The sequence below is a fragment of the Podarcis melisellensis genome (genome assembly GCF_964234715.1).
Source record: "Podarcis melisellensis genome assembly, chromosome: 16".
NCBI lineage: Eukaryota > Metazoa > Chordata > Lepidosauria > Squamata > Lacertidae > Podarcis > Podarcis melisellensis.
Window position 1 is genome coordinate 24474346 of NC_138533.1, and position 19984 is coordinate 24494329.

General features: G+C 47.3%; 2 protein-coding genes across 4 annotated transcripts in view; one reads left to right on the top strand and one right to left on the bottom strand.

Annotated features, from left to right (window-relative positions):
- Positions 1 to 335, bottom strand: part of SELENOM (selenoprotein M) — a 40305-nt gene extending 39970 nt beyond the window's left edge. Inside the window, exon 1 of the mRNA XM_081892602.1 lies at positions 210 to 335. Coding sequence (XP_081748728.1) covers positions 210 to 281 — 72 coding nt within the window. The 5' untranslated portion in view covers positions 282 to 335. The remainder of the gene's footprint in view (positions 1 to 209) is intronic.
- INPP5J (inositol polyphosphate-5-phosphatase J) overlaps positions 1 to 19984 on the top strand; it is a 38118-nt gene that overhangs the window by 4915 nt on the left and 13219 nt on the right. For 2 of the 3 annotated variants that reach the window (XM_081892286.1, XM_081892285.1), the window contains exons 2-5: positions 1597 to 2435; positions 10580 to 10690; positions 12790 to 12898; positions 18911 to 19027. In XM_081892286.1, coding sequence (XP_081748412.1) covers positions 1597 to 2435; positions 10580 to 10690; positions 12790 to 12898; positions 18911 to 19027 — 1176 coding nt within the window. Of the gene's footprint in view, positions 1 to 376; positions 522 to 1596; positions 2436 to 10579; positions 10691 to 12789; positions 12899 to 18910; positions 19028 to 19984 lie in introns of those variants that run through there. The other variant, XM_081892284.1, reaches the window with a different exon arrangement.

Below are 19984 nucleotides of genomic sequence, written 5' to 3' on the forward strand. Positions count from 1 at the left end.
CAGCCACCCGGCCTTCAGCATCACCTGTGTGACAATTTTCAAAGGCCTGCCTTTGAAACAGGAAGGTCTTAGCTTGCTGGCAGAAGGAGCCAGCTTGTCCTCTCTGGGGAGGGAATCCCACAACCTGGGTGCAGTCACTGAAAAGGCTCTCCCTCGTGTCACCAAAAGCTGTGCCTCTGATGTTGTTGGGACCGAGAGAAGGTGCTTACCCGAGGGTTGTGCCACCTGGACAGGTTCGTAGAGGGAGATACTGTCTTTCTGATAGCCTGGGTCCCAACCATATAGGGCTTCACCAGTCATAACCTTGAACCCTAACCTTCCCCCTTCAGACCCAGGCTGGCCGCTGGCCACTTGCCCAAGCTTCTTTCCCAGGAGAGAGAACCCTCAGCCCCAACGTTCCACGGCTGTTGGCACAGGAAAGCGATGCCAACCTCCTGCCACCCGGAGAATCTGGGCATGGTGGCATGGAAAGTGATTCGTCAGAGGAAGGCCATGAATTCTCCCTGTTTGGATGGATTTGGGTACTGTGCCAGGAAGCGTCAGGGAAATGAAGTCTCTCGATGTGTTTCAGATCTGACCTGAAATTCACGATAATCACTCCTTTGGTGGAGGGGGGCCATGGGAACTTCAGGAATTGGACAGTTCCCTTGGGCCCCGTCCATTCATTGTTGGAACTCCAGCTCCTGTTAACCCCTTAGTCAAGGGTCAGGGATGATGGGAGTCCAGTAACATCTGGAGGGTGACCGGCTAGCCACCCATGTTGTAGGGACCTGTGTGTGTGGTAGTTATGTCGATCTGGAATAAGAGCAGGGAGCTGTCAAAGGCTGCTGGGAACCACGGAAACTGGTGTGTCACTGAAAACAACTTGGAGAAAGGGCTGGCGTTCAGTGGCAGAGTATTTATTTTTTCCATCTGGAAGGTCCCAGGTTCAGTCCCTGGCATCTATAGGCAAGGCTAGGAGAGACTGAAACTCTGGAGAGCCAGTCAGTGGAGGCAACACCAAGCTGGATGGACCAATGGTCTGATTCAGTAGAAGGTAGTTTCCTATGTTCCCAGTTTCTATTGAATTTGGGCTGGGAGCAAGCTGCCTGGTATCTGAAGGAATCCACAGGGTTGCCCCAGGGTGCTACAAGGGCTTCTTCAGAAGGTCTGGTGAACATGCAGAAGAAGACCTGCATGTTAGGAATGGATGCTGAGAGCTCAGGTCATCTCAAAGGGCAGCCTTTGTATACAGAGACATGGTGTACCCTCTGTCCTGAGGTTAAGAGTCAGGGAAGTTCTCTTGCATGGGTGATGTGGTCGTAGCCAGCCCTGGAAGAGAAGATGAGAAGGAAGGAGGTTGCAGTGACCCCATGGAGACATGCCAGATGTATTGCAAAAACCTCCTTGCAGAGAATTCCCATCAGGGCCCGGCTCTGTTGCTTGGCTCTGTTCTGCAGACGCCACTGCAGAATTTGTGGGCAAAATTGAGACGGGTTCCTTGCGCCTGCCAGGGTCGTTGTGGGCATCTTTGCATGAAGATAGGCTGGCAGGCAGGGCCTCACATGCCACGCAGCTGTCTAATGTGCTCTGCCCTTTTCTCCCCCATTCTTCAAGATGGAGTCCAGTCACCGTGGCAGCAGGGACCAAGGCCCGCCCTCCCCCATGGGGTCCCAGCCGGTGTCTCCACGCAACAGTATCACGGGATTGTCATCGCCAGGGCTGTTCTCTCCTGCCAGCAACCAGTACGCCTCAGATGGGACAGTCCGGTACCAGCCTGAGGGATCCAGCAATGCGGTGTATACCGGAGGAAACCTGCCGAGTGGGACTAGGCCTGACTCGCTCTTTGACTCTTTCCACAACCGGTTGCAGCCCGACGGATCTCGCCATTCGGCATCTGAGAGACAAAACCAGCCTCTCTCCTTGGATCTCAACAGAGCCCAGCCGGAGGGCTCTGGGGGCGTCCATGCGTTCAACCCCCCAAACCTGCGTTCTCCGGTAGAGTTACGGCCATTGTCTCCAGCTTCCGGCAGCTCGTCAACCCAATCCAACGTCTCTCCCTCCATGAAACTTAGCCAGTCGCCCAGCCGGGGTGTGCTCCCAGAACTTTGCGGCCTGGACCCAGTGACCTCTGGCATCCTTGCCACGGTGGAACTCAAGGACACTCTCCCAAAGGCCGAATCCAGCGACCACATCTACCTGGGTCGCTCCGGCTCCTCGCACCGGCCCATGTCCCTCCCGAAAGCTATCTCGAGCGAGTACATCTCAGGCGGAGGAAGGGTGGGCCCCTCTAAGTCTGCCATGCTCTCCAAGGCTGAGTCGGAGGACATCGTCTCGTATGGCAGGCTCTGGCAGCCCCCCAAATCCCAGGACCTGGGCAGCAGCAACATGAATCCCAAGGAAAGCTTTCTGATGCGACTCGGCCAGCCCCACACCAAGCAGGACAATGAGTTTCGGTGAGGCGGACTGGGCGTAATGGGGGGAGCGATGGCTCAGGGGGTGGGGTGAGGGACCAAGAGCAGTTAGGACAGGGGTCAGCAACCTTTTTCAGCTTATGGGCTGGTCCACCGTCCCTCAGACCATGTGGGGGGCCGGACTATATTTTGAAACATAATAATGAATAACCTATGCCCCACAAATAACCCAGACATGCATTTTAAATAAAAAGACACATTCTACTCATGTAAAAACACGCTGATTCCCGGACTGTTCGCAGGCCAGATTTAGAAGACGATTGGGCCGAGTCTGGCCCCCGGGCCTTAGGTTGCCTACCCCTGAGTTAGGAGGAAGGTTGTATTTTGAATCAGGGGAGGGTCAGTGAGATGCAAATTGTATCGTGTTGGGGTTGGCGAGCTTGTGTCCAGACAGATAGATAGATAGATAGATAGATAGATAGATAGATAGATAGATACGATAGATAGATAGATAGATAGATAGATAGATAGATAGATAGATAGATAGATACAGTGGTACCTCAGGTTAAGAACTTAATTTGTTCTGGAGGTCCATTCTTAACTTGAAACTGTTCTTAACCTGAGGTACCACTTTAGCTAATGGGGCCTCCCGCTCCGCCGCACTGCCGGAGCACAATTTCTGTTCTCATCCTGAAGCAAAGTTCTTAACCTGAGGTGCTATTCCTGGGTTAGCGGAGTCTGTAACCTGAAGTGTCTGTAACCCGAGGTACCACTGCAGTTTTTATTGAAAGGTTTTCATGTATTGTCCCTCTAGATATTGATGAATCCCGATGCCCATCATTCAGTCGTAGAATCGTAGAGTTCGAAGCTGTCCCCAAGCATCATCTAGTCCAGTGTTTCCCAACCTTGGGCCTCCAGCTGTTTTTGAACTACAATTCCCATCATCCCTGACCACTGGTCTTGCTAGCTAGGGATGATGGGAGTTGTAGGCCAAAAACATCTGGAGGCCCAAGGTTGGGAAACACTGATAGTCCACCCCCAGCAATTCCAGAATCACAGCTAAAGAACCCTTAACAGATGAGCATTCAACCTCTGTTTAGGAAACTCCAGTGAAGAAGAGTTTGGCTACCTTCTCAGGCAGTTCATTCCACTGTTGAGCAGCTTTGGACCCTACCCTCTGGAGCAGCAAATAACAAGCTTGCTCCGTTTCCCATATCCAATATCCTCCACCACTCCTTCAGATATTTGAAGACAGCTCTCATATCACCTCTTGGTCTCCTTCAGGCTAAACACACCCAGAATGCGGCAGCTAGACTGGTGACTGGGAGCGGCCGCAGAGACCATATAACAAAGGTCCTGAAAGACCTACATTGGCTCCCAGTACGTTTCCAAGCACAATTCAAAGTGTTGGTGCTGACCTTTAAAGCCCTAAATGGCCTCAGCCCAGTATACCTGAAGGAGCGTTTCCACCCCCATCGTTCAGCCCAGACACTGAGGTCCAGCGCCGAGGGCCTTCTGGCGGTTCCCTCTCTGCAAGAAATGAGGTTACAGGCAGAGGGCCTTCTCGGTAGTGGCGCCCTCTCTGTGGAATGCCCTCCCATCAGATGTCAATGAAATAAACAACAATCTGACTTTTAGAAGACATCTGAAGGCAGCCCTGTTTAGGGAAGGTTCTAATGTTTATTGTGCTTTTAATTCTGTTGGGAGCCACCCAGAGTAGCTGGGGAAACCCAGCCAGATGGGCGGGATATAAATAATAAATAATAAAATATAACAACAACAACAATTTATTATAATATTGATATTATAACTCCCTCAACCGTTTCTCTTAAGGCTTGAGTCCCAGACTCTTCATCATCTTGGCTGCCCTCCTCTACACCTTCCAGCTTGTCATTAGCCTTCTTAATCTAGGGCGCCCAGAATTGGACACAGAACCCCAGATGAGGTCTGAACAAGGCAGAATAGAGTGGTCCTATAATTTCCCTTGATCTGCACTCTGGACTTCTATTGATGCAGCCTAGAATTGCATTAGCCTATTTTATTTTTCGCCGCTGCTGCCGCTGCTTCACACTATGAATGAGAGAGTAGACCACCTTTTTACAGCAAACCTCATTATAATGATTGCAACATTAAACGGGCCAAACCGGTCTTATCTTTAAGCCTTTGCCATAAGACCTTTGTACTGAGGTTTGTTTTTACGGTTCATAACTATTGTCCCTTTCGGCATAGTGCCAGTGAGCTGGTGAGAAAAACTGGGCTTCGCTCCTTTAGGAGCAACCCTGTAGGTGTGTCTCTGTGTGTGTCCTTCTCTGTGGCTTCCTAAATTGTGCCCTCGTTTCACAACCCAACTTCCCAGCGATGCAGGCTAGGGTTGGGTCCAATTTGGACATTGCATCCTGCTGGCTGTGCTGGCTGGAGCTGGCGGGAACTGAGAATCCGACAACTAGAATGACAACACCAGTCATTCCCCCTGCTCCCTGCACAATGGGGCTACCAGGATGCCTGGCATAAGCAACTTGGAACCAGCGCTCTCCTGCTGGAGGGCCAAGCAAGCCCTTCTCCCATGGAGCAGCAGCCCCCTCCCCTTGCACCTGCAGCGAGTCCTTTTTGCTGACGCTAATTGGCGCCTTTCTGCATATGCGGTTTAATTGTGTTAATGCCCTGGGATTTATTGCCAGGGAGCCTGCCGTGGCCAGTGGCCCTCCGGGGGCTTCTGCCAGGCACTGAGCATTCCAGCTGGCCACGCCAATCATATTAGCACAGCAGCCTCTGAAAATGGCATGTGCCAAGCGGTCAGAGTGCTTAAATTGTATTAGTGCCTGTTGGTTGATGACAGCTCCCGTTATCCCTGACTGCTCGCTGTGCAAGCTGCGGGGAGTCTTGGAGAACATCATGAGTCTTGGAGAACATCAGCTCCATCCCTGGCCAATGACAGCCCTGCAGGGAAGGCCAAAAGAATTATAGATCGTAGGAATGCAGGAATATGCAACTGTCTCATGCAAGGATTGAACCTGCAACCTTGGCATTATCAGCACCCAGCTCTAAGCAACTGAGCCAGAGAGTGTCTCTGCTAAGGTCTTTTGGTACATTTGTAGCCAAAGCGAGGTTTTAACTGGGGGTTAGTTGGCTACAGTGTTGTTGTGTTTTATTTATTGCATTTGTATCTCACGACTTTGCTGTTGCAGGACTCCAGTTCCATGAGCAATGGCCATGCTGGCTTCATCCGATGGGTTTTGTAGTCCAACAAATGTTTTGTAGTCCACCCAAAGGCAGCCCTTTATGGGGATTTTTTAAAAAAATGTTTGATGTTTTATTGCATTTTTATATTTTGCTGGAAGCCGTTCAGAGTGGCAGTGAGATGGGTGGGGATTAAACAATAAAATTATTACATACCCTCCAACATTTATCCGATGAAAATAGGGACATCTTATTCAATTGTTGTTGTTGTAATTTTATTATTTATACCCTGCCCAGTGCTTATTTTTTCTTTAAAAATGTTTAGGGGTACTCTCATTTTGACTCAAGGAAAGCCACCATTTTACAGTTCAAATCAGGGAAAATAAATACAGTAAACGGACAAAAGTACAAATATTCACAAAATGTTCAGGGGTATGCATCCCCTGCGTCCCCCCAGAAAAGAGCACTGACCCCACCCATCTGACAGGGTTGCCCCAGCCGCTCTGGTCACCTTCCAAGATATAGAGGTAAAGGGACCCCTGACAGTTAAGTCCAGTCGCGAACGACTCTGGGGTTGCGGCACTCACCTCTCTTTACTGGCCGAGGGAGCCAACGTTTGTCCGCAGACAGCTTTTCCAGGTCATGTGTCCAGCATGACTAAGCTGCTTCTGGTGAACCAGAGCAGCACACAGAAATGCCGTTTACCTTCCCGCCAGAGCAGTACCTATTTATCTACTTGCACTTTGAGGTGCTTTCGAACTGCTAGGTTGGCAGGAGCAGGGACCGAACAACGGGAGCTCACCCTATTGCAGGGATTTGAACTGCCGACCTTCCGATCAGCAAGCCCAAGGCTCAGTGGTTTACACCACAGTGCCACTCACGTCCCATAATAAATACAGTAAACGGACAAAAGAAGTGTCTGAAGAAGTGTGCATGCACACGAAAGCTCATACCAAGAACTAACTTAGTTGGTCTTTAAGGTGCTACTGGAAGGAATTTTGTTTTGTTTTGACTATGGCAGACCAACACGGCTACCTATCTGTAACTGGTCCCATAATAAAACCATCATAAAACCATAATAAAACTTTAAACATTAAAAAACTTCCCTATACAGGGCTGCCTTCAGATGTCTTCTAAAGGTTGTATAGTTAGTTATCTCCTTGGCTCAGGTGGGTCACATAACTCCATACTCTCTGTAATGGTTCTAGGGGTTGCTCATGCATAAGTTGCCGCCACTCCTGGCTAGGTTACCTGGTTGAACCCTTTCTGTCTGGACAGCCCTTGACTTCGTGGCTGTCTCAGTCGCTGGCAGAATCCGTCAGTGGGCGTTTCTTGAACTTCTTTCAGCAAAGAAGTTCTTTGACGCCAAGTCTCCTCCTACTCTCCCTGCGCGGAAGTCTTCTGCGCAGGGAGGGTGTGGGCAGCGGAGGACCCGTGCTCTCCCCGCTGGTCTCCGGTGAAGAGTCCTTCTCCACTGGTGTTACGCTGATTTCCTTCCCCAGCAGATGGGCTGCCTCTCTCCCTACTGGGACCCTCTCCGGCATCCCTCTGGAGCCTTCCCTCCACCTGTAGCTCCGATGGCAGTTCCCTGACACTCTCCAACATTTCTCTGATGAAAATAGGGATGTCCTAAGGAAAAACAAATTAGAAACTGGGACAGCTTCTGTAAATCTGTAAAACAGAGACCCCCGGAGGGTCTGTTAACAACATCTGAATGTCTGGTGGATTTCTGTTCATCCAAGCTTTATAAATAACAAGTAATGCGGGATTCTCCCTCCCCTAAACGGTTTTCTGTTTTGCTTTTAGCTGTTTTTTCAAACCTTATTTATTCTCTAAACTGCCCCAAAGAAGTTTATATTGTAGTGTGGCAGGCAGAGGTAATAAATAAAGGAAGTTATAAATATGTATTAATTTATGCATAAATTTCTATACTGCTATATGTTTGGAGCACTCCTCTACATAATCAACATAATGAAGTCTGAGGTAAAAAAAACAGCAAGGCAAAAAATGCAAAACTAGGTCACTCACGTGGCAGCGTAAGCTTGTCTAAATAACCTTTTTAAGATGTCTAAAACTACACCTAGAAGATGCCTGTGTGATGTATGAAGGCAGCAAATTCTGAATTAATGAGGAGGTGGTTGAGGCATAAAATACTGGGGTGTTCAAAGGCTGTCACTGTCTTGATCTGCAAAATTCTTGGAAGCTGATTGTCTCAGATGAAACACCACGTCTCCCAAGCCTGCAGCTGAATGATGGTGTCTGGGATGAGGCAAGGAAACTCTGTCTGTGGTTTGTTGATGGGGGGGGGCAACTTCATCTGCACAGACCCTCCCTGCATGCCTGGTGTGCAGGTGTGAATGTGAAATAAATGTTTCTGGCTAGCTAAATCTCAGCCTAGCAAACCTCAGTCCAGCTTACTTTAGAGTTGCCACTCTGGCTTTCGACAGTTTTAGGGTTGCCATGTGTCCTTTTGTCCAGGACACTCTTTCTTCATAGTGATCCATAGTTAAAAGTATACAATATTTTTCCATGTATAAGATGATTTTTATTATTATTTTTAAAATGGGAAAAAATGGGGGTCATCTTATACAGTCATACCTTGGGTTACAGACGCTTTGGGTCGCGTGATTTTGGGTTGCGCACTGCGCCAAACCCAGAAGTACTGGAACTGGTTGCTTCAGGGTTTCGGCGCTTGTGCTTGCACAGAAGCGCTAAATCGTGGTTTGTGCATGCGCAGAAGGGCTAAATGGCAACCCACGTGCACGCAGACATGGCGCTGCAGGTTGCGAACACTGCGGGTTGCGAACAGGCTTCCTGCACGGATCATGTCCACAACCCGAACGTCCACTGTACATGGATAGTGCAGAGTGAGGATGGGCGACTGGTGGCAGCCACAAGCAGGAGATTGTCAGCGGCGATTGGGCAGGTGTTTGGTGGTTGTGGCAAGGAGATTGGCTGCTGCTGCGGTAATTGGGCAGGCACTTGGCGGGCAGATGATTGGTGGGTTCATCGAGGCGTGTGATTGGCAGCGGTGGTCAGGCGGGTGAGTGATGGTTGGCAATCCCCCACCCCAAACTTCAACAACTCTGTGCAATCTTTCCCCATTTCCTTAATCTGGAGTCCCAAAAAATAGGGGTCGTCTTATACACAGGGACATGTTATACACGGAAAAATATGGTAAGTTGGCAAATGTGTCCTCTTTTTCGCTCTTCAAAATATGGCAACCCTATCAGGGACCTACATTGTTTTGTGATTATAAGTTGTTTAAACTGTTTTTAATAGTGCAAATTAATGTTGTAACCTTCCTTGGGACTTTAGGGTGAAGGGCACAAAGATGATACCAATAACAACAACCCATAATTATTATTTTATTTTACTTATTAAAATACAGTGGAACCTCAGTTGTCGAACGTAATCCATTCTGGTTCGACTTCTGAAACGTTTGACAACCTAGGCACAATGGGGCTGTCGAGAAAATCCATTGAAAAAATGGAGAAATGCACCTCAAAAGCCGTTTGACTTCCAAAAAACGTTCAAAAATGGAAGCATTCACTTCCAGGTTGTTGGCATTCAAAAGCCAAAACGTCTGACGTCCAGACCGTTCAACAACCAAGGTTAACTGTACTTATATTCCGCTATGTAAAAAAAAAAATCAAAGTGGTTTACAGCAATAAAACATAAAAATAGTAAAATAAAAACTATAAAAAGGTTAGAGATTTAAAAACAGACATCAATTAACCATGTGGAAGGGTGTGTTTGTCGGAATCAGGGGGGTCGAAAGACCAGCTGGAACCTTGTTGCTGCGGAGATTCTTTGACCTCTGCTCTGATGTACATCAGCGACCCAAGATTACAGACTTGAGCACACTTTACTCAGCAGTGTATAATGCGCAACAGAAAAGGCTTGAGGCTGTAGATACATACTGAGCTACGCATTTATTAAACATAAATCAGGACAAAGGAACATGTCGTCTCTCCTTGCCGTCTTCTCAGAGAGAGAGCTAAAAACAACAACTATACAAAGTGGAAGTTCTGCTCACGCCAGCAATCTGTGCTGGAGTGTAAACAGACGTGTGACATGCAACAATCCCATGTCTGCAGCAAAAGGTGGAATAGAATCCCAACAGTGTTCTTAATTGCCTGCATAGGCCTGACAGAATAGAAATGTTTTCGGCAGGTGTTTAAGAGTTGGCACAGAAGGCACCTGCTGACTCTCTAGTGGCCGAGAGTTCCACAGGACTGGGCTTGGTTTCTTGCTGTCAAATGAGCTTCACCAACTTGGGGAACAACAAATGATGCTCCTGCAGGTGATTTCCGTGCTCAAGCTAGGACATATAATAATAATAATAATAATAATAATAATAATAATAATAATAATACCCCGCCCCTCTGGCTGGGTCTCCCCAGCCACTCTGGGTAGCTCCGAACAGAATATTAAAAACACAATAAAACATCAACAATTCTTCCCTAAACAGGGCTGCCTGCAGATGTCTTCTAAAAGTCAGATAGTTGTTTATTTCCTTGACATCTGGTGGGAGGGCGTTCCACAGGGCAGGCACCACTACTGAGAAGGCCCTCTGCCTGGTTCCCTGTAACCTCACTTCTTGCAGGGAGGGAACCAGCAGAAGGTCCTCGGCGCTGGACCTCAGCATCCGGGCTGAACGAGGGGGGTGGAGACGATCCTTCACGTATACTGGGCTGAGGCCATTTAGGGCTTTAAAGGTCAGCACCAACACTTTGAATTGTGCTTGGAAACGTACTGGGTTCAAGTGTTCTCTGTGGTACCTTGGACCTAAGTTGTTCAGATGGGCAGCCAGTGGAGGTGTTCTAACAAGGGGGCTGCATGTTCTCGACCAGAAGCTCCCGTCAGCAGTCTGGCCTCATCATTCTGCCTCAGCTGGAGCTTCCGAACCAGGCTCAAGGGCAGCCCCAAATAGAGTGTGTGACAGTCATCCAGCCTTGAGTTTAATACTAATGACCCTTGACACCAGGCTCCCTGTTTCCTCTTAGCATCACTATCGTGACCTGGAACGTTGGTACAGCCATGCCTCCCACTGACGTGACCTCGCTCCTGCACCTCAACACGGGAGACTCCAACGACACAGACATGATCACCATTGGGTAAGGAAAAGGATCTGCCATGGACTGCCCATTTTCAGAGCATGTCAGTAGAGTGTGTGTTTACGTGTGTGTGAACTCCCATCCAACACAACTCTGCAGGGTGAAGGAACGGTGCTCAGGGCAGTGATTCCCAGATGTGAACATCTGGGACTAGAGATGGCCAAATCTGCCTTGTTTAGTTTCTCTCCCTTTCTCATCCTCCCCCCACAACCTTGAAGTTTCATTCTCCCCACTTAGAATCGTAGAGTTGGAAGCGACCTTGGAGGACATCTAGTCCAGCCCCCTGAAATGCAGGAATCTCAAGTAAAGCATCCATCCAACCTCTGCTTTAAAAACCTCCAAAGAAGATGAAGACGAAGAAAAATAAATACCCCGCCCATCTGGCTGGGTTTCCCCAGCTACTCTGGGTGGCTCCCAACAGAATTAAAAGCACAATCAAACATTAGAAACTTCCCTAAACAGGGCTGCCTTCAGATGTCTTCTAAAAGTCTGATAGTTGTTTATTGCCTTGACATCTGGTGGGAGTGCGTTCCACAGGGCAGGTGCCACCACGGAGAAGGCCCTCTGCCTGGTTCCCTGTAGCCTCTCTTCTCGCAGTGAGGGAACCACCAGAAGGTCCTCGGAGCTGGATCTCAGTGTCCGGGCTGAATGATGGGGGTGGAGACGTTCCTTCATGTATACTGGGTTGAGGCCATTTAGGTCTTGAAAGGTCAGCACCAACACTTTGAATTGTGCTTGGAAATGTACTGGGAGCCAATGTAGGGGACTGGTGTTATGCGGTCTCGGCGGCTGCTCCCAGTCACCAGTCTAGCGGCCGCATTCTGGAGTAGTTGCAGTTTCCAGGTTACTTTCAAAGGTAGCCCCACATAGGAGAATCCACGACCTCTACTTTCTAACAGCTGTTATTGTTAGACATTTCTTCCTGATGCTTAGTTGTAATCTCTTTCCTTGTAACTTGAATCTATTAGTTCGGGTCCTACCCTCCGGAGCAGCAGAAAACAACCTTTCTCCATCTTCCACCTGACAGCCCTTCAGATATTTGAAGATGGCTATTATATCTCCTCAGCCTCCTCTTTTCCAGGCTAAACATACCCAGCTCCTTCAACTTCTACATCTGTTTGTAATTTTTTCTTTTTTAAAATTCGCTGCCGACCTTTATTTTAATAATATATACATTTTTGCAAAGTGTTGCAGGGTTTTTTTTGTTGTTGTTTTTTTGCAGCCAGGTTTCCCTAATGCAATCTTCACAAATCTAGGCACCCCACCCCAAGTTCTCCCTCCCCTTTTGTAATTTTCAGATGCAATTTCCTTTCTCCTAAATTGACAGAGAATGGTTGAAAAAGGACAATGCCCGAGAAATTTTTTTTGACGTAGCAGCAACTCAGCACAAACCTCAGAACAAACTCTACAGTTCTATGATTCCATTATCTGGCAATTATGTGGTTTTCCCCTCTCATATCTTCCATCAGAAGAACAGGTTCTCCTTTTGATTTTGAATTGGTACAGGGCGAGGTTTTGTAGAGCCTCTGAGTCTTTTGTACTGTGTTGGTGGAGGAAGGGATTTCAGCCCTGTGGGTGGGGTGAGCTCAGCCCCCTCTGATCCTTGGCTTGAAAAATCCTCGGCTGCTTTGAACTACGGAATTGGCGCTGTTCTAGGTCCCACATAATACCCATTATGCATTTGTAAGAAATCAATCTTTTTTTTTTTTGTCTAGAGTGGGACTTAATCTCTGGAACTCACTGCCTATTGACACCAGGCAGGTGCCTTCCCTGCCCTCTTTTTGGTGTTTGCTAAAAAACCATTTTTGTTTAGAAAAGCCTTTAAAAAAAGATTGCTGTAAGTTTTAATCTGTTTTTAGTTCATTGCTGATTTTATCTTTTGAAGAATTGTTTTTATAGTTACTTTTATCGTTTTATTCTCTCTGAGACTTTTTGCTTTACAATCAATTGGTATATAAATTTTATGGAAAAAAGAGGGGTTATTTATAAGAACATGAGACTTCCTCCATTTTCTTTATCTCGTGAAAGTGCTTGGAGAGCAGAGTGTTCTTTCCAAAGTGTTTGCCTGCCAGCTGGTGACAATTTTGAATTGTTTTCAGGCTCCAGGAGGTGAACTCCATGATCAACAAACGGCTCAAAGATGCTCTTTTCACAGACCAGTGGAGCGAACTCTTCATGGAGGTGTTGAGTCCATTTAATTTTGTACTGGTAAGCACTGAGGGGAACTCAGTGACAAGCTGAGGACAGGTTAAGAATGTTGTGGGGGGGGGGTGCTTTCTTGGTTACGAATGCAAATGCTTTTAATAACTGCAAATAATCAGAGGGCTGATAAAATTAATTTTTACACAAAATAACAACAGTGAATCAGAATGTTGTTTGTACTAACAGATTTTTTTTAAAGCCAGGATCAATGCAAACTTAATTAAGGGACTGTGTTATTATTCCCACAGTTGTTGTTATTCTTTTAATTTTTTAAATATTTTTATCAATAGAAATTTGCAATCAAACAATTTCTATAATCATTTTGTGAGATTCTCTGACTCTCGTGACTTCCCCCTGCCCATCTCCTACATGGGTCCTTATTACAGTAATTAAGACTGCATATCAATATGTTCTCCACTATTTCTATTTTCCCAAATTATCCATAAACTTCGTTACTTTACAAGTGATTCTTATAGTCCAGCTAAAGTTTTGCTTTGCTTACAGTGCTCTCCTAAGTAAATTGTAAATTTCCCCCATTCCTTTTTAAAGTCCTTGTCTTCTTGGTTCCTGAGTCTCCCAGTTAGTTTTGCCATTTTGGCACAGTCCAGCAGTTTAGATTACCATTGTGTGTGGGGTGGAACTACATGGGCCAGATCCGTATCGGGATCAGATGCATGAGCCGCATTGGACAGGAGGCCCACCTGTCAATCACCTGACATCACAATGATGTCCGCTGCCTTGAAGTTCCAAAGTCAGGGCTTAGAATTGTAGAGTTGGAAGGGACACCGACAGTCATCTACCCAACCTGTCCCATGCAACGCTTGAACCTGTGATCTTGGTGTTATCAGCAACTTAGCTATCCAGGCATTGGAGAAAAGGTGAGGTGTAAAAAAAATTAAATAAAGGCTGTAATAATAAAAATAAAGGAGCACGTCAAAGTACCTTTCAGGGTACTGCTAAAAGGAGCTTTTCCCTGACTGTTTCTTTTTAAAACTGCTTTATTGGTTTTAAAAAAAAACATAGCAAGACAAAGAAAATATATATCAAAAATGTAGTACACAACAAAAAGCAATCCGAAAAAGAGTTTGCACTTCTTACATCCAAAATTGAGTTTAAAAGGTAAAGGGACCCCTGACCATTAGGTCCAGTCACAGATGACTCTGGGGTTGCGGCGCTCATTTCGCTTTTTTGGCCGAGGGAGCCGGTGTACAGCTTCTGGGTCATGTGGCCAGCATGACTAAGCCGCTTCTGGCGAACCAGAGCAGTGCATGGAAATGCCGTTTACCTTCCTACTGGAGCGGTACCTATATATCTGCTGGCACTTTGAGGTCTTGAGCAACGGGAGCTCACCCCATCGCGGGGATTCGAACCACTGACCTTCTGATCGGCAAGCCCTAGGCTCTGTGGTTTAACCCACAGCGCCACCCGCGTTAATTCTTCACTCATTCTAGTATGATTTCTGATCTCCCTGCTGTGGTTCCTGGGTTTCCTTTCGCTATGATTCCTTTCCTTGACTGTTTCAGCAAGGGATTCTGAATTAGGAAATTTGCTGAAACGAGCAGGATTTAACCCCTCCACTCACCAGCTGATGAGCAGGATGTGTGTGTAAAATCCTGCTGCTTTGGCTATGTGCCCCTGCTCCTTGCTCAAAACCGGTACACACTGCCAGTGCAGGATTTAACCTTGTCCTCCCACTCATCAGATGATGTCACAAGTGACATCAGCTGGTGGGCAGGTGTTGGGGGAGTTAGCCTTGCAGATCTCAAGTGTCTGTTGGCAATGCGCTGGTCCCTGGTCCCTGGCCATGGTAGTGGCGGGCAATAAGCCAGGGGTGGGGCAGCTGTTGTTGATTGATTGATTGATTGATTGCATTTCTATGCCACTGTTCATTCAAATGAATCTCAAAGCGATTTAACAACCTATAAATAACCATAATAAAACATGATAGCACATTGCGAATACATCATACGTCATATAAAAGAATTAACAAATTAAACCAAAAAAATTTGCAATCTATAAAAAACAGCAATTAAAAAATAAGCTAAACCTCACAGTTGTGACAACTGGTGCATTTAACAAATCGATGCAGCATTTAGAATCCATAAAACAATATTAAAAACATTAACAAAATAGAAACTAAAGATATAAGCTAAGCACTAAGTTCATTCATACCCCCATTCACACACCCCATCTCTGCACCTCCATGACTCATAACCTTTCACTCTGTTCAGTTCATTAGAATACAATCATACCTCGGGTTACAGATGCTTCAGGTTGCGCGTTTTCGGGTTACGGACGCGCTGAAACCCGGAAGCACCGGAATGGGTTACTTCAGGGTTTCGGCGCTCGCACATGCACAGAAGCGCTGAATCACACTTTGCACATGCACAGAAGCTCCGAATCACAACCCGCACATGTGCAGACACGGTGCTGCAGGTTGCGGATGCTGTGGGTTGCGAATGTGCCTCCCGCACGGATCATGTTCGCAACCCGAGTGTCCACTGTACACAAATGCACATATGTCTGTCACTGCCCATGGGTCCACTCTTCTGACCCATAGCCTCTGCCCTCTCAATGTGGCAGCCTCCCAGTCGATCCAGGCAGATTTCCTGCCCACTCCTGTCCTAAAGCTCATTATGGGATGCAGCTTGATATGGTGTCCCAATCCAGTTTGCCAGGATGGCAGCCCAGTGGATCTGCATCATCTGATCCTTAGCTTTCAAAGGCCTCTCTTAGCCTACCAGTGGGAGGATAATACAGTGGTACCTCAGGTTACAGACGCTTCAGGTTACAGACGCTTCTGGTTACAGACTCCACTAACCCAGAAATAGTGCTTCAGGTTAAGAACTTTGCTTCAGGATGAGAACAGAAATCATGCTCCGGCGGCACGGCAGCAGCAGGGGGCCCCATTAGCTAAAGTGGTGCTTCAGGTTAAGAACAGTTTCAGGTTAAGTACGGACCTCCGGAATGAATTAAGTACTTAACCCCGAGGTATCACTGTATGGAGAGAGCCAGTCTGACCTCTCTTGGGAGAGAACCTCATAACCTGGGAGTGGCCACCGAAAAGGCTCTCTCTGGTTGATCCCTCTGACGTCGAGGGCACTGAGAGAATGTGCTCACACAGGGAGGCAGGTTCGCATAGAGAGATGCGTCCCAAGGTGCAAATGAAACCTCAGACGACAGCCCAGATTGCCAAGATCTGCATGCACCAGACCATTCTGGCCCAGCGACTGTGGCGCTGGTGGGATTCAGGGACGCAAAGGCTGGCTGAGTGTCGCAGGTGCCAACCTCCCTCCCTCCACAGCCCCGCTTTTGAGGATATGAGGGTGCGAGCTCCAGTAGCCTTGGCAAAGCCAGGGTGCTCCAGGCGTGCTGCTTTGGGTGCTTGCCTGCCTGAGTTCCTCGGATGACCTCAGAACCCTGCCCTGCTCCCGACGATCACATCACAGCGGTCTCCATGGCGATGCCACGCGTTTGGGAGGCTGTTGTGACGGCGAAGGGGAGAGGAGCGGCTGCTGGTTTCTCAAGGGCTGAGGATCCTGCTGTACTGTCTCCCTATTTAGGACAGCCTCTGTGTGACTTGGGGCGATGGGATGGGCTTGTTCTGACAGCCTGATTCTACTCCTCTCTCTCTCTCTCTCTCTCTCTCTCTCTCTCTCTCTCTCTCTCTCTCTCTCTCTCTGCCCACCCAACACACAACCGGAGCTTTCCAGGACACATTCATAACACACCAGATCACCTTGGGACAACTCCATCTCCCTTGCATGTTTTACTTTTGTGCTCTAGAATTGGATATGCTATTCTTGCTGTGGCATACGAGGTAATATAATACAGAAAGGAAACGCACTTTGAAAATGGAGCGCTGTGCATAACTCATAAGAACATGAGAAGAGGCCAGCTGAATGAGGCCAATGGCCCATCTAGTCCAGCATCATGTTCTCACCATGGCTGACCAGATCCCTGTTGGAAACCTGCAAGCAGGACCTGGGCGCACAAGAGCCCACTTTCCCCTCCTGTGGTTTCCAGCAACTGGAATTCAGAAGCATTGCTGCCTCCAGCTGTGGAGACACAGCAAAGCCATTGAAATATACTCAGAATGGATTTCATGCTCTTTATTCAGCTCATAGTGGTGAGGAGGAATGGAAGTTCCCCCAAAGTATCTGCTTTATGTACATTATTTACACAATGGGCTGCACGTGATTGGCGAATTCCGGAATTCTCCTGTAGGCCAATCAGGTTGTGGATTCACTTCCATCTGGAGCGGGATGGGGTGGCTCCTGCAGACCAATCAGACTGCTTCATTCTGAATCCTATTATTCTATGACCAATCAGATTGCTGCATTTTGGATCCTATTGTTCTAGGACCAATCAGACTGCTGCATTTTGGATCCCATTCAACTCAGTACATAACAGCCATCATGGGTGGTAGCCATCAATAAGCTGACTTTCCATGAATACACATACAGTAGTACCTCGGGTTACATACACTTCAGGTTACAGACTCTGCTAACCCAGAAATAGTGCTTCAGGTTAAGAACTTTGCTTCAGGATGAGAACAGAAATTGTGCTTCGGTGGTGCGGCAGCAGCGGGAGGCCCCGTTAGCTAAAGTGGTGCTTCAGGTTAAGAACAGTTTCAGGTTAAGAACGGACCTCCGGAACGAATTAAGTACTTAACCTGAGGTACCACTGTATTTTGCATTTGTTTCTCCAGACAGCAACTCACCTCTAACCTGGACTCTCCCTCCTTGGGTGTTTTTAAGCAGAGCTTGGGTGTCCTTCTGTTATGGACGCTTTAGTTGACATTCCTGCAGTACAGTGGTACCTCGGGTTACAGGCGCTTCAGGTTACAGACTCCGCTAACCCAGAAATAGTACCTCAGGTTAAGAACTTTGCTTCAGGATGAGAACAGAAATCGTGTGGCGGCAGTGGGAGGCCCCATTAGCTAAAGTGGTGCCTCAGGTTAAGAACAGTTTCAGATTAAGAATGGACATCCAGAACAAATTAAGTTCTTAACCCGAGGTACCACTGTACATTTCAGTTCACTTTTAATTTGTAACACCACCTTTCTATGTTACTTTACATACACAAGGTGATTCACGAGCTGAAGAAACAAGAAAATAGACAGCAAAGGTCACACGCGTAATAACAATCTGATCCAGTACCCAAAAAATAGTCATAATAACTTAGAAAGAAACAACTTAGATCAAATAAAGCAATGCAGTCGTACCTTGGTTTTCAAACAGCTTAGTTCTCGAACGTTTTGGCTCCCTAACGCCACAAAAAAAAAAAAGAGTGAGTATTCCGGTTTGCAAACTATTTTTGGAAGCCAAACGTCCGACGGGACTTCCGCAGCTTCCAATTGGCTGCAGGAACTTCCTGCAGCCAATCAGAAAACACGCTTTGGTTTCCGAACGTTTTGGAAGTCGAAGGTACGACTGTGAAGGTACGCTTATCAGTTACAATAAAGAATTACTAAACTATGATCAATAAAATAACGGCAAGTCACAATGTATAAAATACCACAAAACATACAAAACCATGTAAAAGGGTCAAATTGAGAAACAAGGTTGGACTAGATGACTCTCAATGGCCCGTTCCAACTTTGATTCTATACTTCTGTTGTTCCACTCTCCTTAATTAGACTTTGCTGTCACAGATCAGCCTGCAAGCCTCCCATCCTGAGTCTGGGGTGTGTGTGTTCAGGATTCGAACTGAGTGCCATGCCTTCTAGGAGGGTGGAGAGATGTATTTATTCATTATTGCATTTATATCCCACTTTCCCTCCCAAGGAGCTCAAGGGTGGTATACATAGTTCTCCCCACACCTCCCCACTTTAAACCCTCACAACAACCCTGTGAGGTAGGTCACGCTGAGGGATGGTGGCTGGCCGAAGATCACCCAGTGAGCTTCATCATGGCCGAGTGGGAAAATGAACACCGGTCTCCCAGGCCCTGTAGCCAGGTGCTCTAACCATTACACCATGCTACCTGGCTCTCTCACTGCCTTTCGCTCTTCCAGGTGAGCACGGTGCGAATGCAAGGTGTCATCCTGATGGTCTTTGCCAAGTACTACCACCTGCCATTTCTACAGGACATCCAGACGGACTGCACCAGGACGGGACTGGGAGGATACTGGGTAAGTGTCAGGGACCGTGTTGAGGAGGGCTGCACTGAGGAAAAATGGTGGGAGCTACCCCTTCCCCCTGATCCTGAATCTTCCCAAGAGCAGGAGGACAGTATAGATTTGGAACAGTGGTTTGCAGAGGGGCATAGTTCAGAAGGCAGAAGCTGGGAAATACTGGATGGGGAGCAGTTAGGAGAAAAAAACACTGGAGGGAGAGAGGGTTAACAGATTCACTGTCTCTGGAAAGCATTCCTCCACTCTCCCCAAGGTCAAGAACAGCTCAGAAAGTGGCAGAACAGAAAACACAGCAGCTCCAAGCTCATATTACAAGACGTAGGAGTGACGTGGTTTAATAGGGATGGAGGGAGGAGGGAACTTAACTGGGAACACTGCAAAATTCTAGGAGCAGTGTTCTTTGTTCTCTCGCTGTGATTATTAACGTTTCTAACTGGTAAGAAGACTCCTTTTCCTTTGTTCCGCTTATCTACTGCCACAGGGGGAGGAAGCTGATTCCTTGAAGCCTGACATAATAATAATAATAATAATAATAATAATAATAATAATAATAATAATAATAATAATTATTATTATTATTATTATTATTATTATTTATACCCCTCCCATCTGACTGGGTTTCCCCAGCCACTCTGGGTGGCTTCCAACAAAACACTAAAATACAATAACCTATTTAAACATTAAAAGCTTCCCTAAAGAGGGCTGCCTTCAGATGTCTTCTAAAAATCTGGTAGTTGTTCTTCTCTTTGACATCCGGTGGGAGGGTGTTCCACAGGGCGGGTGCCACTACCGAGAAGGCCCTCTGCCTGGTTCCCTGTAACTTGGCTTCTCGCAGCGAGGGAACTGCCAGAAGGCCCTTGGTGCTGGACCCCAGTGTCCGGGTAGAAAGTGTGCATGGGTCCAAGGGCGCAGAGTGAAGGCGTAGCCCCTGGCGGCAGCTGATCCATACCTTTC